This window comes from Diceros bicornis, chromosome 12 (genome assembly GCF_020826845.1).
Source record: "Diceros bicornis minor isolate mBicDic1 chromosome 12, mDicBic1.mat.cur, whole genome shotgun sequence".
Lineage (NCBI taxonomy): Eukaryota > Metazoa > Chordata > Mammalia > Perissodactyla > Rhinocerotidae > Diceros > Diceros bicornis.
The window spans coordinates 17,537,660-17,559,075 of record NC_080751.1 but is presented as its reverse complement, the minus strand read 5'-3'; the positions used below and the strand labels follow the sequence as shown (position 1 = coordinate 17,559,075).

Below are 21,416 nucleotides of genomic sequence, written 5' to 3'. Positions count from 1 at the left end.
ACCAAATGAGATAAAGGTACATAAAAGAGCTTTATAGAACTATAACGTACAACACAAATGTATAGAAGTACTATTAATCTTTTATTCAACGTCATTTTCTTCTTTAAATCAATCATGTGCCATTATTTATTCATAAACAGGCACTCAGTGACTTTGAAATATCCTGGTCTGGATGAATAGGAGACAAGATATAGAACAGTGTTGCACAATAGAAATATGTGAGCCACAAAGATGAGCCACACGTGTAATTTAAAATTTTCTAAGAGCTACATTAAAAAAGATAAAAACAGACTGGCAAAATTAATTTTAATAATATGTAATTTTAAGCCACTATCTCCATAATTTCAATATGTAATTCATATAAAAATTATTGGAGATATTTTTACATTCTGTTTTAGTACTACATCTTTGAAATCCTGAGTGTATTTTACACTTACAGCACATCTCATTTTGAACTAGCCATATGTCAAATGCTCAGTAGTCACATGTGGCTACTGTGTTAGCACACACTAATTAGTAATGTAAATAAAAATTAGTTAAGATCTGTGTAGTACTTTACGGTTTCCAAAACTTTTTTTTTTTTTTTATGAGGAAGATCAGCCCTGAGCTAACATCCATGCCAATCCTCCTCTTTTTGCTGAGGAAGACCAGCCCTGAGCTAACATCTATTGCCAATCCTCCTCCTCTTTTTTTCCCCAAAGCCCCAGTAGATAGCTGTATGTGATAGCTGCACATCCTTCTAGTTGCTGTGCGTGGGACGCCGCCTCAGCATGGCCGGAGAAGCGGTGCGTCGGTGCACGCCCGGGATCCGAACCCGGGCCGCCGGTAGCGGAGAGCTCCCACTTAACCGCTAAACCTGGGGGCCGGCCCTGCTTCCTTTTCTAAACAAGGAATACAAAGGGAAACTTGAATATTATCATACATATAGGTCCCAAGGCTCACTGCACTAGTGCACAAAAAGGCACATTCTGTCAAAAGCCACCTACAATCTCCTCTCCTCCAAAAATTCTGCCCAGTTTAATCCCACTAGAATCTATTAGTACCATTATCCTAAAAATATGTGTGTTGGATTAAGCTCCTTCCAGCTCTGATTGCTATGGATGTAAACGATATAGGTGGATGTGAACGTTGACATGAGTGGAGCTATATTAAAATAGAGCCAGAGCAGCCATTTCGGAGGAATTGCCTTGCACATCTTGTTTTCTTTATCTTCCAAACTGGACCAAACCGCCAAGAGTCCAAAGAAGTCAGTAAGGACAAGAATATCCTGTTTGTCAAGACTAGTGGAACTGGCATTTGCTCATGTCCTGATCGCTACCCAATCAATCAATGAAGGACAAATCTTCACTGAAGTACAAGCCTTGATGATTGAACCTCAAGCCAATCTATGAAGTACAAACCTAGCCTTACCTTATCCAGCACCAATGGACTCTTCTTTAATACAACTCACCTTATCCTCCCTTTTTCCCATAAAAACCCTAAGCCCCCTCTCCTGTAACCAGGACACTATTTGGGTTTCTTTCTAAATCTGTGCTCCCGGAATTGTGATTCTTTGATCCCAAATCAACGCTTTGCCTCTTAAACTGGTTTCTGTTTTTACAGGTTGACATGAGGATAAAAAAAACCTACTGCTGTCTCTGATATTCTCTATCATGTAGTGATTTACTTTTTTTTTTGGTGAGGAAGATTGGCCCTGAGCAAACATCCATTGCCAATCCTCCTCTTTTGTTTTTTTTGCTTGAGGAAGATGGTCCTTAAGGGAACATCTGTGCCAATCTTCCTCTCCTTTGAATATGGGACTCCGCCACTGCATGCCTTGATGAGCTGTGTGTAGGTCTGCGCCCCCCTCCGGACAGGTTCCAGACGGGCAGACCCAGACAGCCGAATGGAAGCGGGCGACCTTAACCATTACACCACGAGGCCACTCTGTCATTTACTTTTTAGTTACTCTTGGGGATTACATTGTAGTGTTTCAGCGTCCCAAATAGGTAAGAAATAAGGAAAAGACTCCTCTCTTCTAGCTTAAAAGGCTCACATACAGCAAATGTTCACGTCGAAGCACAACCAGAGGCTCACATACAGCAAATGTTCACGTCGAAGCACAACCAGACCCAGTTGGCTATCAAGGAAAGAAGCTCCTAGCGAAAGATTTCTCTATAAGACCGCAGGCAAGTGGGGGGGTGGAGTCGGGGACAGGCCAGCTTCAGAACTGCCCTGCGAAGAACCTGTCCCTAGGCTGAAGTTCCCGAAGAGATGCCAAGCGCAGCTGACGGCCTCCTGGTCCACGAAGCTGCCCCTCGCGGGCCCAGAACCGCCCGGAAGAGCCCGCGGAGGCCGGCAGGAGCCCCAGTTTGACTCCCAGACCTGGCCAGTGTTTTCCCCCTTCGCGCTCCCTTTCCCTTTTCCGACCCCGTGTAAGGAAGAGGAGCGGGGTGGTGGCTGGAGGGCAACAACAGGCTTGTAAAACCGTATCTGCTAGTTTGCCCGGTAGTCCATGTCCCCGCAAATACTCTCCACAAGGAACTGCAGGGGGCGGGTAGTACAAGCTGGGCTGCAAGGCCAGCCTGGGGGGCTTGGCTCCTTCCCCAGCCCGCCTCTCGTTACTCCCGGGTACGCATATTCACGCGAGTACAGGGTGAAGTCTGAGTGGGTGTTTGTGTGTGCACGTGTAACTCCCGCCATCGCCGGGCAGGTATTGGGTTAAACATTACGAACTACAGTTCTTCCAGGAGACCTACTGAGCCCCAACATGCCTGCGCAGCTCTCCCTGCCCACACCCCCGTGGGCGGTCCTGCCGTCCGTGCATCATTGGCCGTCACCGACAGCCTACGTGGCTCACAGGAGTGCGCATGCGCCAGGCTGAGCTGCCAGCAACTTCCGGGTGCTGAGGGGCGGGCAGGGCCGCAGTCGGACACCCCTTTCTGGGTCCTCCGTTCGGGATCCGGTGTCCATCTCCGGAAGCAGGGTCCAGGAGGTGGGGAGGGGCTGGCCGGGGTCCGGAGGCGCCGCTGAGGACCGCACTCGCTCAGGCCGGGGACTCACCGGGGCGGGGCCGGCTTGGGCAGGCTGTGCCTCGCGGCGCCACGCCCCGCGCACGCGTCCTCAGAATCCGGTGGACCGTGCTGGCCTTCACGTGACGCGGGGCGGTGCTGAGCGGGCGTGCGAGAGGGAAGCGCCAGCCGGGGCGAAGCAAACGGCGGGAGCAGCGGCGGCGGGAGCAGCAGCATGGCCGCTCTCTACGGGGGTGTGGAGGGGTGAGTGCGGCTCGGCAGAGGCAGTCCGGGAGGGGCGGCCTGGAAGCGGCCTGGGCCACCGTGGGTCCAAGGGCGGGGCGGAGGGAAGGCTGTGGCCCGGCCACAGGCAGGTTGGTGGTCTCCCGCCTCAGGGTCTGGCCACTTTGGCCTTTTGGGCTGCGAGGCCTTGCGGAGGAGGGGTGTGTGCACGCGCGGCGGTGCCCTTGAGCGCATGGGCGTGTGTCTTGCAGGGACCTGCGTGTACCACGGCCACACCCCGGGGGCTCCTTTGTGTTTCACGGCGGAACCACGCCCCTTTCTCCCACGAAAGACCCACTCCAGCGTCCCCCGCTGGAGAAGCTCCTTTTCCCTATTCGCGACCCCAGAGAGAGTTTTGCAGAACAGGTGTCAGGTGTAAAGTTGCAGGTCCAGGGGGTGGGGAGTGTGAGTGTGAGTGTGGTGGTAGCTGGGACAAAGATCTTTGCTGGAGGGTATCTGGGAGCTGGAGCAGCTGCGAGCCAGAATGCTAGCCTGTCTGAAACCCCTCCATTCTTGTCGGCACTCCAGGGTCCTCACGCTAGATCGAACCCTCTGTTATTGCATTTTTCCTGCTCAGAAGCTTGTCTACTGGACTTTTTGTAATAGCTCTTCCCCTCGATTTGAATATGGGCAAGACTTTTGCCCTGTCTGGGCTTCAGTTACCCCATGTGTAAAGTGAGAAGAGGGATGAAGGAGATGATCGCCAAATCCCCAGCCAGTGACAACGTTCTGTGAATCAGGGTGTGTCAAATCAGGGCATGATAGAGGGTGGCTGTTGTCTCAGCCAGGGCACTTACTTTTGAGATTGGATCACTTTTATGGCAGCCACATCTCACTGCTGACTCAGGGACCCCAGTCTTTTTTTCACATTGTTAAGGTTGATCTCCCCCATCCTGTATCTATTGCACTTTTTAAAAAAAATTAAGTACAGGAGTTTGCATTCATCCCTGTTAGGTTCATGTGTAAGATGTGATGCACTTTTCCAGTTTGTCAAGAGATTCTTTTGATGTTGAATCTGCTGCCTCATGCATTAACTATCCCTTGAAACTTCTTGTCATCTTTGAGTTATGATCAGCAGGTCTTCAGTGTCCTCTTCTGGTAGTCCTAAAAGTACTAATGAATAAAGAAACATACATCACATCCCCACAGACCTCCCTCCAAACTACCTTTTCCCCCACTAATAAGCATTTGACCATTTAGCTGCTTAAGTAGGTATAAACTCTCCGTGTCATCTGGTCAGTATTGCTCACAAGGGTGTCTTGAAGACCTTGCAGCCGGACCAGAGTCTTGAAAGGCAGCCTTTAGCTATTGTAAGAGAAGCAGAGAGATGTGCCATTCTCTTTAGTCACATTTACTGAGTGTTGCCTGTGCCAGGCCCTGTGCTAGGCATGAGGATAGATAAATGATCTGGAGCTTAACCTAATGGAGCTTGTAGTCTAGCAAGAGGCAGGAAAACAACTAAACACACTCTTAATACAGAGAATCCTTGAGAGTTATGGGGGCACTGACATGGCTTAACTAATGGAACTATAGGGGTGGGTCACACATCAGAGGTTTCAAGGACTAGGTGATGTATAAGTAGGGTCTTGCAGGATAAGTAGGACATCCCCAAGGGAAGCTACGCAGGAACTGTGTTTCAGTCCAAGAGCACAGCAGACACCAAACCACAGAGGTTGGGTTTGGGAACGGTGATTGGGTTTGCTGAAGCTGTCTCCATCACACTGGGCTCTGCCTGTGAAAAGTACTGCACAAGCTTAGCTGTTTCTGCAGGTTTTTCTGAGCAAGACTGAGTGCCCCCTTGTGTTCTGTAGGGGAGGCACACGGTCCAAGGTCCTTTTACTCTCAGAGGATGGACAGATCCTGGCAGAAGCGGATGGACTCAGCACAAACCACTGGGTAAAGGCCACACTGAGGGGACCACTGGGCTTGGTTGTGGTTTTATTCTCTGTAACTCCTGTTAAGGTGGTGGCTGGGGGCTCATATAGCAGCTTGTAGGTCATGCAAGTCTTTGTAACTCCTCCTTCCCTTGATTGGGGCCAGCTGATCGGGACAGACAAGTGTTTGGAGAGGATCAACGAGATGGTGAACAGGGCCAAACGGAAAGCAGGGGTGGATCCTCTGGTACCTCTACGGAGCTTGGTGAGTCTGGGGTAAAGCCTGAGAATTAAGTCACAGCAACATTGAGACAGCGAGTTTGAACTAGACAAGTGACTGACTGCAGGGGGAAAGGTCTTGAGGGCTTAGTCTCTGGTCTGGAAACTCACATGATGTCATCTATTGTTGTGGCTTCAGTTGTCACCTACAAGCCACAAGGATTGGCAAAGCACAGAGCTTTGGAGAGCCACTGAACCCTTGGTTTGAATCCCGGCTTTGTCATTCAACATCTCTGTGACCCTAAGCAGGTTACTTACCTTCTCTAAGCCTCAGTTTCCTCATCTGGAAAATGCAGATAACAGTAGCTATCTCAGAGTTGTTGGGAAAATAAAATATGGTACATCTCAAGGTGGTTAGCACAGAGCCTGACCCATAAGCACTCATTAAAATTTAATTAATTTAAAATTAAATGTTAGCTGTTATTCCTAGCTCAGACCTTCCTCCCAAGTTGCTCTAGCTCTGGTTACTCTCTGGACATGTCCTCAGTGAGATGTTCTGCATACACAGCCAAACGCTGTGTATTTCATGGGGTTTGTCTTGTCTCATCTTATCTCGCCTCAACTTGCTCCTCTGCCTGATTTTGCTGTTGGGGCACTATTGTCCTCCCAAGCTCCAAACCTGGCATTGTTGAATCCCCTCTCTCTGGATTCCCAGGCCAGGCTCTTGCAGCCACACCCTTCTCATGGCTCACTATGTGGGGTGGAAGAAGGACTGGGGCTAGCTGAGCAGGATATGCCCAGATGTAGAGAGCAGGGGGCAGACATCAGGAGGGGAGGGGGTTGAGAAAGGAGCTGGGTCTGGGGCCCTGCTCGCTCGCTCGCTCACCTCCCGCGTGGCCTAGGGCCTCTCCCTGAGCGGTGGGGAGCAGGAGGATGCGGTGAGGATCCTGATGGAGGAGCTGAGGGACCGATTTCCCTACCTGAGTGAAAGCTACTTAATCACCACCGACGCCGCCGGCTCCATCGCCACAGCTACGCCGGATGGTGAGGAGGTGGAGGGAGGGGTGAGGTTGAGAACTGGTCTGATGGGGAAATCCCCTTAGATGTAGCTGGCAGAACTTGTCTTGCAAATATCTGGAAGGCAGTCTCCATCATACTCCCCCTCACCCCAATTCTTTTCATTAGCATAAGTCCCTGTCAGAGCAAGGACTGGACAGGAGGGAGGGCAGGAAGGGTATCTTGATGGGAAGCAAGGAATGGAGTCAAACATATGACTCTGTTCCAGATCAGGGCACCCTGGGGCAGTGCAGTGATGAGGCTAGCTGGGGAAAGCAGTAAGTGCTGAGAAGAAAATGGGAGGAGCTCTAATAGGAGCGTGAACAGCGTTGGTATCATGGAATTGGCATTTGAATCTCAGCTCCTGTTTTGCCAGCTGTATCATCTTGGACAAGTTATGGAACTCTCTGAGTTTCAGTTTCCTCATCTATAAAATGGGGGCAAGTGTATTCATAAGGTGGTTTAGGGTACTGAGTGAGTATCACTGTGTGGACAGGATGCTAGCATGGTCTCTGGCACATAGTCGGTACCAAGTAAAGCGGGTCATCACTTGAAGGCTGGCTGGGCAAGGAGACACAGATTCATGTTCCTTTTTGTCCCCCAGAGAAGGGCTCTATGTGATTGAAGTTTATCTGAGACCCAGGCCCTCCACCTTCAGGTGGGAGACTAGCCAGGCTTGGTTTTCTCTACAAGATTGGGTGGAGATCCCTTTTCCCCTGGGCTGGATTCTGTTCCTTCTTTCCTCATTCGGAAGCTGTGCTCTGTGCAAGGCCTTGGCCACACTGAGTCTCCTGTGCCCTTTCCCCAGGTGGGATCGTGCTCATCTCTGGGACAGGCTCCAACTGCAGGCTCATCAACCCTGATGGCTCTGAGAGCGGCTGTGGTGGCTGGGGCCACATGATGGGGGACGAGGGCTCAGGTGAGCTCATGCCAGCTGGGCCTGGCTCAGGGTCTTGGACTCTTCCCTTCCTGCATCTTTCCATCTTCCTCTCCCCTACTATCAGCCAGCCAACCCCTTGGGACTCTGGGGACAGCCTCTGAATCTGATCGTTGCGAGTACAGGATAATGACTGAGAGATCATAGAGATGTGAATGCTCGACTAGTGGCTGGTCTTGCTCTTCAGCAGTGATTTGTACCCAGGATCCAGATTCGTGCCTCAGCATGATAGCTATTGCCTACCTGTATTGACTTTTGGAGTCCTTAGGGAAGAGTTGACACTATGAAGGATAAGGCCTCAGATGCCAGGAGATACTGTACCAGTCTGCTAGTGGGAAAGAGGTATAGAGGCTCCGCCCACCATCACCTCTTTGTAGGGAACAGGTGTACGTTTTCATAGGGGCTCTTGGGGTCCAGCTCATGGCAGTGACTCTAGTGGTTTCTGTGACAACTGACTGACCTTGTTTTATTTTTGGGTAGGAGCTGGTGTGACACAGCCTCACCTGTTCTGTCTTCCCCCTCCAGCTTTCTCTTATGCTGATCAGTCAGAGACACTTTAATTAGAGGCCCCCAGGCTAGGAATTGGGACACCTTATTTGCTGTAATACTCAAGCTGATCGCTAACCCTGTCTAGGTCTGGGTTTCCTTCCCTGTGAGCTCGGGGAGATTGCCCCATCTTAGCCCTCTCTGCTCTCCGCAGCCTACTGGATTGCACACCAAGCAGTGAAAATTGTGTTTGACTCCATTGACAACCTCGAGGCGGCTCCTCATGACATTGGCTTCGTCAAACAGGCCATGTTCAACTATTTTCAGGTACTCCCCCTGTCCCCAGTAAGCATGCACACCTGGGATAGGGCAGTGGGAGACTGAGCAGGAGTGAATGCAAGGGAGGACTGGGTGAGTCAAAGGGAAGTTGAGGTGCAATTGTGGATCAGAGCTGGAGGATGGAGAAGTCATAGGTGAGGACAGGATTCAGAATGATGTGGGCATTGTGTTCCAGGAGGGTGTCAGGCATGAGGAAGGGGTAGGCTGGGGATAAGACATCATTCTTGCGCAGGTAGACCCTGCTGGGAGGTGAAGGCAGACGCCGTTTTAGGCTGTAATGAGAAGTGCAGGGTGAGATCAGGAGACAGTGCACACACAGAGACAGCAGGTCAAGTCTGAGCAGGTGTTAGACAGTGAGTTGCTGCTGGCCTGTATGGGTCAGAGAGGAGAATGCGTTAAAGAGGTGGGCGAGGAGAGTTCTTCGGGAGGGATAGCTTCCTACCCAGGGCATTGGGGGGATTGACTGGCCTTCTTGTCTGGGCCATGTTCATTTGTAGTGGGTTAGGAAACAGCTGCTTTTAGCTGGACTAGAGGTAAAAGGTGGGAGAGGAGAAGGAAGATAAGTTTATTTGATGGACATCTCTGAGTGAGGGCCACTTAGTTGAGCTGGAACATGGGCCAAGGAAGGAAATTAGAGATGCTGGAAAGTAGGACCTGTGTTCTCATAGCTCAGGGATTGATGATGAAAGGAGAGCTCTGGCCTGGGCCACGGTGAGGAATAGGGAGGGACCAGGAAGAGAAATCACTTCTATAGCAGTTGCTGTAGGAAGGGGAGTTAAGCCATCCTGACTCAGCAGATTGGTTCTAAACCTCACTAATATGTCTACCGGTCCCTCTTTTTATCCTTTAGTTGTTCTTATAAAGTCGTTGCATGGATTAAATGAGATAGTGTGTATAACATGGTTAATACATTGCTGTGGGTGCTCAAATTTTAGCCCCCACTTCTTCCATTTTAGTGATGTGTTCTGGGCAATCACTGGTTCCTCAGGACCTTCAGAGGCATTACAGGTGTGTAAGTTTGCTGGGGTGGAAGAAGGACCTTCTGTGGTCAAATAAGTTTGGGAGAAACAAATAGATTTCTTGGGTCAGGACTTCTCAGAGCCTTTAATTTGCTAATGTGCATTGTGACTCTCTAAGGGAGAAAGTTCTTAGATTCCTTTAACCAAAGATGTCTTTTCAAGAACAACTCAAGGAACTGGAGAACACACTTGGGTGAGCACAGATCTGTGCTCTGCTGCATCCAGGCTAGTCTGTAAGGAGCAATGGAGTCCATGTTGGGGAAACAAAGAACTTGCCTCAAATGAGAAATCTCAAATCCTTGTACTCGCTACAGCTTAAAACAACAAACATTCCAGCTTTTCCAACAGTAAAACATCAGGAGGGCCAATTTGGGTGAGCAGATGGGGAATTTTCCTTTGCTTCTGATGACTATCTTGTGCCCTTTCTCTGTTTCTCAGGTACCAGATCGGCTAGGAATCCTCAGCCACCTTTATAGGGATTTTGATAAATGCAGGTTTGCTGGGTTCTGCCGGAAAATTGCAGAAGGTACTGGAGGCGGGGCAGGGTTTTATCTGGCTTTGTTCCCCAGACTGCCCTAATTAGGGGGTGGAGTAGGGTTCAGAGGGGGACTGGAAGCCAATTTCCCTTTGACCGAGTGACCTCAGTTCTCTGCCACCGTGGGCCTTGGGTGCAGGTGAAGGACGTGGGTTATGATGACAATTGTTTTATATGACCTATGTTTCTCTTCTTGATAGCTATCATGGCTTGTGCAGGCTGTATGTCTGTTTCTGAGAAATTTATGAAGTAGTTGCCCTTTGGGCAAATCTATAACTTTTTCTTTTCTTTTTAAACTAATGATACCTAAAGAACTAGGAGATCATGAAGAGGTCAGGCATATTTGGTTGGGTGTCAGGAGAAGCTGAACCGTAGGGCTTGCGTGTCTGCACATTGCTCTTTCTCCACTCTGGGGTCCGTACTCCCTTAATCTGGATTCCTGCAGCCTCAGGGCATTTTAGGGCCCTCTTAGATCCTGTTGGACTGAGGCCCTGTCAGAGCAGAGCTGGGAAGGGTCTGACCAACAGCAGACTGTTGGAGGTGGGTGGGGGCCCCAACAGGAGCACCAGCCAGCTGCTCAAGTAGAGTCCTGTGTCCCCAGAGCTGAGAGACCTTCAGGGACAGACTCAAAAACTCAGTGTAAGGTGGATACAAAGCAGGTGCCAGTGTGCTTCTCTACTGGGGCTGCCTTTCCCAAGCGCCTGGAATGAGCTACCTCTCTACAGGACACCCCTCCTAGGGTGGAAGTACCTGGTTGGGGCAGGGGGAGGAAGGATGGAGAAGCAGGTCTGGAGGCTTCCTTACGCACATGCCACGAGGTGGGCATCCATTCCTGACTTAGACGTCTGTTAGCGATAGGTGGTCCCTCTATTGCTGCCCTGCAACAGAGAGAAAATAACTGGAGACTGGCAGCTCCTGGGTATTCACCAGCTCCCTTCGCTCCTCCTCCCGCAGGTGCCCAGCAGGGAGATCCCCTTTCCCGTTATATCTTCAGGAAGGCTGGGGAGATGCTGGGCAGGCACGTTGTGGCAGTGTTGCCTGAGATTGACCCGGTGAGTTGAGGTGGGAAATGAAGGCTGGGAGCTCTTGGGCCATGTTTGGCCTTTTCCCATTAGAGTTGAGATTGTCCCATCAAACTTTGTAAATTGGATATGATTTTAAATGAACTTAGAGTATGAGAAAAATGCTGTAGAAAGTCTGTAACAAAAAAAAGTTCTTTGATCCAGTGCCTCCCCTCTGGCTGGTCCGTAATCTGTATTTATGTGTGGTAAATTGGTTTAATGTGGTGCATGTGCTGTGCCCTTTTTTTCAGTCATGTTTCTGTCTGTTTCCCTCCCTTCTTTCCTTCCTCTGTATTGTTGTTTAACCCTTCTCCTTTCCCTTCTCTCCCTTGCCTTTATGAATCTCCCTGTTTTCCTTCCTTTTTTTCTTTTCTTGAGTCCACCTTCTGGTTCTTGGCTAGAGGGAGAGTAACTAAGATAGGATGGGCTGGTCTTAAGAAACTACCTCCTTCAGCACTGGAGAGGCTTTGTCGCCCCCAACATCCATTTCTGCTCTCCCGCAGGTCTTGTTCCAAGGGGAGATTGGCCTCCCCATCCTGTGTGTGGGCTCTGTGTGGAAGAGCTGGGAGCTGCTGAAGGAAGGTAAGTACAGGGTGGGGGCAGGAGATGACAGGCAAGGGCGAGGGCTGGGGCTGGAAATGAGGTGGCCCAGGAAAGCTGCTTGCCCCAAGGAGGACCTGGCCCCTGAGGCCTGGATAGGCCACTGATGCCTCAGGCCAAGGCCCTCAACCTTCATTCTGCCAGGGAGCCTTTTTCAGTGTCCCATCCAGCTTCCTTGAACTCTTAAAAAGATGTTCTTTTCCAAAGGATTTATTAAATAAGCACCACTTTAAAGATGAATCTTACTTAAAATCAGAGCTCTGACCAGCATGTGGTGACATCCCTAGTCAGCATAATCCTAGCCAGAAGGAACGAAATGTGCCTTCTTCACCCTTGCAGCCTTGTTTCAGGTGGCTGTGTGGTTTCCATTAGACTTTCTGAAGTAGCTTGAGGACCCCCGTTGCTACCTTGGAGTTCCCAGCATTGGTGCTCGGCGGCTGCTGGCCCCAGTACCACACAGCTCTTACTGGGCTCAGGTACGCTGGTGCACTGTCTGTTAGGGATTTGGCATGTGGGCCCCTCTAGGACCTCCACAGGAATGCCTCAGGGCCTGGGCTGCTTCTTTCCCTCCCTCTGTCCCCTCCTCCTCCCTGGTCTCCACCACAGGCTGCTGGTTTCCTCTCATCTCTGTCCTTTTTCTCCAGGTTTCCTTTTGGCGCTGACCCAGGGCAGAGAGATCCAGGCCCAGAGCTCCTTCTCTAGCTTTACCCTGATGAAGCTGCGGCACTCCTCCGCCCTGGGCGGGGCCAGCCTAGGGGCCAGGCACATTGGGCACCTCCTCCCCATGGACTACAGCACGAATGCCGTTGCCTTCTACTCCTACACCTTCTCCTAGGGGGCTGGCCTTGGCTCCACCCCCTCCAAGCCCAGTGGACATTGGGGGCTGGAAGGAGGAGGCTTTTTCTCCTTTTCCTTTTTTTAAAAAAAAAAACACATATAGAAGAAAATAAACGCACTTTACCCACTCCCCAGTTGGATTGTGTTATCAAGCACACTTGCTGTGTACATCCTCAGTGCACCTGCCAGCCGTATTCCAGAGAGCTCAGGAATGGTTTTAGCCCAAGGTTTAAAGCCCCACCCCTGGGTGCTTGACCCATGGTCTGCCATCTGCCCACCATGCAGTGGGGCAGATAATTTATCTGTGTGCCGCCCCTCCCCCACATTAGCATAATTATATGCTATGCGGCTGCCAGTTAACCTGTGACCCCAATTTTCTCCTGTCAAAGTGGGTAACGAACCCTGCCTGACCTTTTTTTAAAAGTAATTTACTTTTTGCTGAGGAGGATTAGCCCTGAGCTAACATCTGTACCAGTCTTCCTCCACTTTATATGTGGGTTGCCGCTACAGCATGGCTGACGAGTGGTGTAGGTCCACGCCTGGGATCCAAACCCATGAACCTAGGCCGCCAAAGCAGAGTGCACCGAACTTAACCAGTGCACCATGGGGCTGGCCCCCTGCTCGACCATTTTCAGTGGAACTAAAAACATCACCAAGAATAACCTTAGGCATATCACACCCTCTCCCAATAGTCCCACTAGGATTTAGGGGACAGGGTACAGTTCTAGTCTGGGAGAATTTTTACCTCACTGGATTTGGTACTTACAGATAAACAGCATATTTTGCAGTATTTCCACATGAATGAGTTCTTGAGAGGTTATGAGGATGGCTGAGATCTAAGAAAGCTAACTGACACGACTAGGTGGCCTACCTATTGCTAGCAACTCCTAGCCTGGCTCTGGTTACAGGGTGACACTTTGTATTTGTGGTGTGGCACTGGAAACGATGAACACAAGTGAAGAGCAGACATGATTCCTCTGGATACTGTGGTTTGATTGGTAACGACAAGCCCAAAGCTTTCTGTTCTGCCCATGCTGCTTGGTGAAGACTGCAAGACGGTCTTTTTTTTTTTTTTTTTAATTTTATTTATTTTTCTTTCCCCCAAAGCCCCAGTAGATAGTTGTATGTCATAGCTGCACGTCCTTCCAGTTGCTGTATGTGGGACGCGGCCCCAGCATGGCCGGAGACGCAGTGCATCAGTGCGCGCCCGGGATTCGAACCTGGGCCACCAGCAGCGGAGTGTGCACACTTAACCGCTAAGCCACGGGGCCAGCCCCAAGACAGAGTCTTGATCCACAGTGGCTGCCTCTAGAGTGTTGAGGGTGTAAGCTCTTGGAAGGCGTGGGTCATGTCCTGGGCGTCAGTTCTCAAACTTATATGTATCAGTTATTCTAGAGCTGGCTTTAAACTCTGATTTCTGTCTTCTCCCCCTCTCTTAAGGTGTCTGATTCAATTGGTCAATAATGAGATGGGGAATTTTCATTTCTACTAAATACCTTGGGTAATTTCTGCTGCAGAGGTCCAGGATCTGCACTTCAGGGAGATCTACCCTACAGCTTCTGAGTTCTGATTAGGCCCCAGAGGGGTCATGGATACTTGTTTCCCAAGTCATATGACACTGTTATTTCACAGTGTGGAACAGAATGACACCAGCTCTCATCCCATCAGCTCTAGCCCAATACAGCAAGCTGGAGCTTTGAGCAATTACAACTCAGGCCAAGTCCCTTCTGACGGACAGCCAGCCATCTTCACGTCCAGCTATGGTCCAAACCACTGGGTTCCAACTCGCAGCAAGTCTTCAACACATCTGATAAAAAGCTTGCAAAGAGAACAGGGACACAGTGGAGGTGCCTGTGCTGTATCTCATAGTCTTAACACTAATTAGTGAGCTTAGGAGAAGTTTTTTTTTTTTTACATAATCTCAGGACCAGGACCAAGCGTATTTTGGATTTAGAATCTAAAACTTGATTGGTGAAAAGCTTATAGAGACCTACTTAGTTCTTCAGGATACAGCCATCACTCTTCCTTACCACTGTCTAGGCTCTCCTATTCCAATTGGACAGTGGAGGTTTTAGAACAGAGTAAGGAGCACATCTTGATTGATTTTTTAGTCCTAGCACATAAGTGTTGAATAAATGTTAGCTGAAAAAATGCAGGCAATGTTCAAGTGCACAAGGTCAGATGTGTTCCTGGTTCCTTTAGCCAAAGGGGATGTGATGAGGTAGCTTATTCTCCAGTTAGTGAGACTATTAGAGGTTGCATTGCAGAAAGTCATAAATGATTTTTGATGAGTTTCTTCCCCTTTAATCTTAAACTTATAATCTCTGTCCCTAATAAGATATCAGGAGCAATTAATGGGATTCTGTATTACCAAGGCATTGGAGATATGTATATTCATCTCATCTGAGCCTGTAACAGCCTTGTGACAAGAGCTTAGAACAAGAACTGGACTTGAGTGAGGCCAGCCCTGCCTTAATCTACCTGTGTGACCTCATGAACAGCACAGCCTCCTCAGTACCATTCATTCAGCAAACTTACTGCATGTCTTCTAGCTGTGATGGGTGCTGTAAGGATTGAAAATTAGTACACTCAACACTATACCAATTGAAAGTTGGTGAAAATTTATGGAATTGCACCCTTAAAATATCTGAGCTTGGGGCCGGCCCGGTGGCGCAAGCGGTTGGGTGCGCGTGCTCCCCTGCGGCAGCCCGGGGTTCGCCGGTTCGGATCCCGGGCGCGCACCAACACACTGCTTGTCAGGCCATGCTGTGGTGGCGTCCCATGTAGAGTGGAGGAAGATGGACATGGATGTTAGCCCAGGGCCAGTCTTCCTCAGCAAGAAGAGGAGGACTGGCAGATGTTAGCTCTGGGCCAATCTTCCTCACAACAACAAAACCAAGCAAAAAATCTGAGCTTTTCTGTAACATACTTCAATTAAGTTTAATGAAATTTTTAAGATGCATACACCATTCACATCTTCAAGGATATGAATAGTTTAGGTCCTGTATATACATAACTATAGTATCTCAAAAAGCTATAGACAAGTCAGCTCATATTTTTTTTTTCTGGTTTTAGGAAGTAGGCAAAGAAATGACAGCACTCAAAGCAAAACCCATGGGCCACGGTCTGGTCCCATGATCTTTTTACTGTATGATAAAGCCCATCAGGGAATCACTGGGAGGTTCAAGTCAGGGGTAAACTAAATAAGTACGAATTACGAAACTGATCTCCCCAACAGCAGGGACGACGTCTACTTGTTACCCAGTAGCCCTGGTACCTAGGACACTGCCTGGTACCTAGCAGGCTTCTAAACTTGTTCAGTAGGTGAGTCAGTTTTGCCTAGAAACAGGAAAATAACAGCTATCTAATTTCCCTTCAAGCTCAAGGATTTCCTGTTACCACCTCTTTGTTCAAAGCTGTACACATTATTGCCACTATTGCTACCACGTATTAGGTGCCTAGTATGTGCCAGGCAGTATTTTGAAATTAAATTAGGTCTAATTTTCACAATAGCCCCAGGAGGGAGGTGTCACACCTTTACAAATAAACTGAGGTTCAGGTGGTGGAGGTGGGGTTCACCCAGGTCTGTGACTCCCAAGCCAATGCATTTATACTATTTTGTAACACTATATAGAATGGAAAATTATGCAACTAAAACTGCGATCCATCTTGAGATAAAAAATGTCTCACAAACACACACACACATACACCCCCTGTAGTATGATATATAATGACCCAATCCCAGCAAATGCATTTTATTCTCATTTTATTGAGATTTTCAACAGCTGCCATTTGGTTTGTATAGCAAATTTTTTAAAAAGTAACTTTTTTTTCCATTTTTGATATTTTTATGAAAATTATTTTCCTCTATTTTAAAGCCCTGCCCCTCCCCCAAAAAGTATTAAATAACTACCATGTAATGTTTATTTAGGGGGAAAAAAGGAACAAAAACAGCTTTTAAACACTTGTGAAACGGATAAAGGTCCAAAGTCAAGACCTGGGCTGCCCCAGGACCCCATCAGCACTTCACCGTCCACACCAACAGATGGGTGGGCCGTGCACAGACCCTCTGGGGGCGGCTTCTTCCACAACTCCACTCCCCTTCTCCTCTTGACTTCCTCTGCTGGACATCCTCCTTCCCTTCAAATCAGTCCCACAAAGGCAGCACGACCGTTAATACATGTTCAGCTTTGTAATGGAGACGATACTGTATTTCAAAAGTTCAGAGATCCCCCTATCCATAGTCGAGGAGGAAAAAGTACCCAACATAGTACTGATGGTTTCACTTTCTTGTCCACTCAAACACATGCTCATACCTATTAAATTATCAGATGCTTCAAAAGTCCTGATACATAGACAGCACAAAAATTCCTTATAAAAAAGAAGTTGCAAAATTATCATAAAAATTTCTGCAGCAGTTCAGGCTCCTCATGTGGAGCTTCTGATGACAAAGCTGGTTCTGATAAGTAGTTCCTCTGACATGCACAGCAGTTCCCCCTATGAGTTTTATGTTCTGAGAGTTCCACTGAGACCACAGGAGGTTGAAATCCAAGTTTAAAAGACTCCTTGCTAACAAAATGTTGTATTATCTATCAATGGAATACTATTCAGCAATAAGAAGGAACAAACTACCAACACAAGTTACATGTCATGGATGAACCTCAAAAATATGTTAACTGAAAAAAGCCAGAATCAAGAGAACATATTTTGTATGATTCCATTGATAACATGTCCAGAAAAGGCAAATGTATAGAGACAGAAGATTAGTGGTTGCCTAAAGCTGGGAACAGGGATTATCATGTAAATGGGCATGAAGGATCTTATTGTGGCCGATGAAAATGTTCTAAAACTGAGTATGGTTATGGCTGCACCACTCAGGAACGTTACTAAAATCACTGAATTGTACATTTGAAATGGGCGAATTTTCTGATATGTAAAATATGCCTCAATAAAGTTGTTTAAAAAAAAAAAAAAGTCCCTGCCTCCCAAACCACCCATCAAGCATTAAACATTCCTGAAAGTTCACAATCAACAGGGCAGGATTATCACTTAGTGTTGAGTTACAGAGTGAAAACACTGTACTATTTTATAGCAAACAGCCTAGAATGTTTCTTCATTATTTTGAAATAAAAGGTAGTCAGTAAGAAGGTAGGATTGGGAAAGAAATCTCACAAATGAGACTCCTAGTAGTGACAAAATCTAAGGGGGCTTTTTCTTTTAGAATAAAGATGGTGCACCTGTCCCTTTGCAGATTTCTCTTCTGTCCCCTGGGAGTAGAGTGGTGAATCTCTTGGTTGACACCCTGTAGAGATCAGTGTACCATACTCAGCTGTCCTATTCGTATGATCCCCTCTAAAAACTAAACTGACTGGGGACAGCAGTAGGGGGTTGGATGGTGAGGGCTGAAGGCCAAGTACCAAGCAGGAAAACTTGAATGTCTCCTTTAGTCAGCCTCCTACTCCCCTATTCTTTGTCACCAATTGCAGCTTCAAGATGGGAGAAATAAAGACAGAAGATTAAAAACAAAGGGAAAACAAAAACCTCTCAAAATTGTGACTAACCAAGTCTGTGGATGAAATTCACAAGGCAGTAGAGCAGTGGCCACAGGAAGTACTCTGCATACTTCACAGGGTGGGGTCAGGAGAACTATTGATCCCTGCGGACAATGAGGGGGAACTTGATTCACATGGGGAACTGTGGGCAGAGGTAGGGGGAGATCAAGGTTCTTGAAGCATACCAGATCCGGGTCAATCCTCCTGTTCTTTCCACACACTTCCCAAACTAACAAGGTTCGCATTATCCCAGAGAGTGGCTGGGGATATACAGTCTTTCCCAACAGGCAGACATCTCCAAGTCTTGGTCAAATTTTTCAGGTCTCTGCCTGTTCCCATACCTCAACATCACCTAAACCAAGAAACGTTAGTAACCTGTGATGCTGGGACCCTTCTAGAAGAACACTTGCCCCCTCCAATCACAGTAGGGTAGATTCCCCACGATGTTTCTACACGGGGTTTGCAGCAGCACTAATGCAAGAAGATTCAGTCAAGTTGTTTCCTTTGGCTACTTCTTCACACATCTTTCCGGTCTGACATATATTAATTGCCAGAGTATTCGAGTGACCTCCTTACTTCCTGGCCTCTCCAAAATCGAGACAAAACTTTGACATTACAGCAATACACAATTTGAAAAATGCTGGTTAGTATTTCACTAAAAACATTTTTTAAGTCATAGTTAGCATTATAGCCTTAATTAAAGAGACCCCAGCTGTTCTGACTTTGGAAACTAAAGGTCCAGCCTTTTCCTCACGATCCTTTTTGGTCTGACCTTATATGATCCCCAAAGTCAACTGCTGCAGTCAGAAACTGGCCCACAGACCCAAAGCTGCAGGCGCTCAGGCCTGGGCTCTACCCATCCAGTGCTCTGCTGCAATTCTAGGGCCAAGAGAAACTGAAAAGGCATCGCCTTTATTTTCCTCCCCTTGAAGAGCAAGAGAGAACGATCTTCATCTTGGAGTTTTAGAGTCCAATAATCACAAAACTCAGAAATCAATCATTAATAAACTAATACTGGGACCAGCCAGAACTGGCAATTGTTAAAAATACATATTCTGTTTCGGTGCAAATTCTCAAATTTCCAGTTGCCAATAAAAAAAGTTTCAACAGGGTAGTGGCTTAAATTCAACATCAAAATGATCACCTACAAATACCAGCCTCACCCTTAAAGGGTAAAGGTGTCCAGCCTGGCTTGCACCCAGAACCTCTCCTACGAGAAAAGTCTGAGACAGGGGCTCCCAGACTTTCCCCAGTGAAAGTCCAACAAGACCCACACGCATTTTCTGCTAAGGAATTGGCAAATTCTAACTAAAGCTGAGCCTGTAATCTGGTTAACAATTGGGTTCCCACCTCACAACATAAAATAGATGCAGAAAAGAGCTGGGCTACAAGAGGAACCGTTGGAAGCACAAGCCTATAATTAAAAAAGGGTCACACTGCCAGCTGCTTCCTGATCCCGGAGTCAGCACACCCTGTCTGAAGAGAACTGGAAGGTCCAGCCTTCAGGTCCACTGCTCATCTGGCAGGAAGCTTTCTTAGTCCTGACCAAATATGCCTGTGAAACCATACTGAAGTCTGACATCCAAAATGGGAGACCACAGCAGATGGAAAGACAAACCCTTTGGACTATACCTGACATCTTAGCCTATCCTGGTGTCAGAAGAGCAAGCCTTGTTCAGGATGAAGAAACAACTCGATCTCAACCCCTGTAGGACTTTCCAGACCAGGAGCCACACAAGACTCCATTGTACTCTTTGTGATGGAGACACCTACAGTCTAGAAAGTGGCTCTTTCTGCAATCCCAACACATTTCCAACAGCCTTTAGAATTCTGAGCTTGGACAAGCTAATGGAGACTGAAGGAGGAAAAGCAGCCACAGAAGAGACAGACCTCTATTTCTGCACTTCCAAGGCCCTCTCCTTATTAGAGGCAACAACCCCAGCTGAAAGCTGAAGCTGGATTAAAGTCTCTTTATTCACAGCCCTTCCTGAAAATGAGTTACAAGTTCCATTCTCTCAAGGTAGAGGCTTTGGGAAGTAATGTGCACGTCTGGCAATACAAGCTCCCTAAGCTACTCTCCTATGACATGTGACCTAACAAGGAAGGTCACTTTTCAAATGATGCCATCCTATAGACCCAAATGAGGAAAAGATGTGAGTTTGTATTTTAAATCAGACATTAGCCTGGGGCTGTTCAAAAAGTCAACAAGGGAGCTCATAAGAAAAAGGAAAAATTCTTAAGCTTTCCAGACCCTAGTCCTTTCCTTCCAACCTCTGTCCCACGTCCACATACTGAATTTACACAGACTTTATTTCAAGTTACATGATCTTTTCCTGATATGCCTATCACACAACACAGTAGCAGTCACACAGAAGCCACTGTGCTCCTCAGGCCTCTGCAAGTCCTCGTCCTGGGAGAATCACTAGGACTGGACAGGCTCTCTTTTAGACCTGACTCTGCCACCTGCATCTCTATCACACAAAGGCAGCTCCTGGTGCCCAGTTTAGTTCCTTACGAGTATCAACAAAAACTCCTGTGACTTACAGGCAGAAAAGATAAAAGGAACATACCCAGAGAGCCCCACCTAGAAAACTTGCAAAGCTGGGTGTGTGGGAATGGCAAAATTTTATAATTGCTGAAACTATTCCGGTGGATCACACAGTCACCTGGGTCAAGCAGGACTCACTCTCCTAGGCCATTTTTAAGTTCTCTTGCATAATTCTGTAAGGTGGGGAGAAGCATCCATATTGTGACTAGAGCTTCTTGCTAGTGTCCTGAAAAACATATTTACTGGTAAAAGTGCAAAAACCTTTCTAAGGGAAGTAAGATACCAAGAGGACAAAGTCTTCATGGGGCTGGAAAAAAATTAATTGTCAAAATAAACTTAAGACACAACTAACATGATTCAAGGATGACTTCTCCAGCCTGAAGAGAAGCCAAAAGCTGATGGCCAAAGCTCTCATATACCTTTGGTAACAATATCTTTCCTTAAAAACAAGAGTATGGTTGGAGTGGAAAGGAGACAGGGGACTAGATACCCTGAGGGACAAAGTGGCAAATCTACCCTAGTGCTCTTTTACCTTGTAATTAATGAGTTTGATGGTAGCTGTAAACAGAGGCTTAAGAGTAGGCCAAGAGTAAATGAATGATTCAAGTCTCAATCACCATCACAGTCCTCCCCTTCCGATTTACAACTTCCATCAACCATCAAAAGAGTTACCATAAACCAGTACTTTAAGTCTCTGTTTTCTTGAATGGGGTTCAAGGTAGGGAGACACGGGCTTGGCAGGCCATTGGTAAGCCCAGTTCATGGCAGGAAACCCCCAGGAGTCTGGGGAGCTGAGCTGCGTACTCTGGTTTGCAACACCTGCTACTTCCACTCATCTCTCTTCCCATCTAGCTTAAAAGACTTGACAAGTAGTTCTCCAGGTGTTCATTGCCCTTGGTAAGTATACAGCAGGGTGAGAAGGGCATTCTTAAACACCTAGATTTTCTTGGTCAGCTTATTTTGTTTAAACACACACAGCAGAACATTCCTGATGGAGGGGAATAAAAAGATTATCATTTCCTTAACTCAAAAAGCTAATAATAATAATAGGAAACTGCTCCAAATGAAAGTCAGTAGAACA

The 21,416-nt window shown here is 47.6% G+C and overlaps 1 protein-coding gene across 2 annotated transcripts; it reads left to right on the top strand.

Annotated features, from left to right (window-relative positions):
- The first annotated feature begins 2,793 nt into the window (after positions 1 to 2,793).
- NAGK (N-acetylglucosamine kinase) lies at positions 2,794 to 12,369 on the top strand. 2 transcript variants are annotated; one of them, XM_058550991.1, is made up of 10 exons: positions 2,804 to 3,254; positions 5,084 to 5,168; positions 5,313 to 5,411; positions 6,268 to 6,409; positions 7,230 to 7,340; positions 8,059 to 8,171; positions 9,641 to 9,728; positions 10,692 to 10,789; positions 11,302 to 11,380; positions 12,043 to 12,369. In XM_058550991.1, exons 1-10 carry the CDS (start codon positions 3,226 to 3,228, stop codon positions 12,231 to 12,233), a joined length of 1,035 nt encoding a protein of 344 aa, XP_058406974.1. In that variant the 5' UTR covers positions 2,804 to 3,225; the 3' UTR covers positions 12,234 to 12,369. The 2 variants fall into 2 exon arrangements, with proteins under 2 accessions (XP_058406975.1, XP_058406974.1); XM_058550992.1 differs by lacking the exon at positions 7,230 to 7,340 and having other exon boundaries at positions 2,794 to 3,254.
- The last annotated feature ends 9,047 nt before the right edge of the window (positions 12,370 to 21,416 follow it).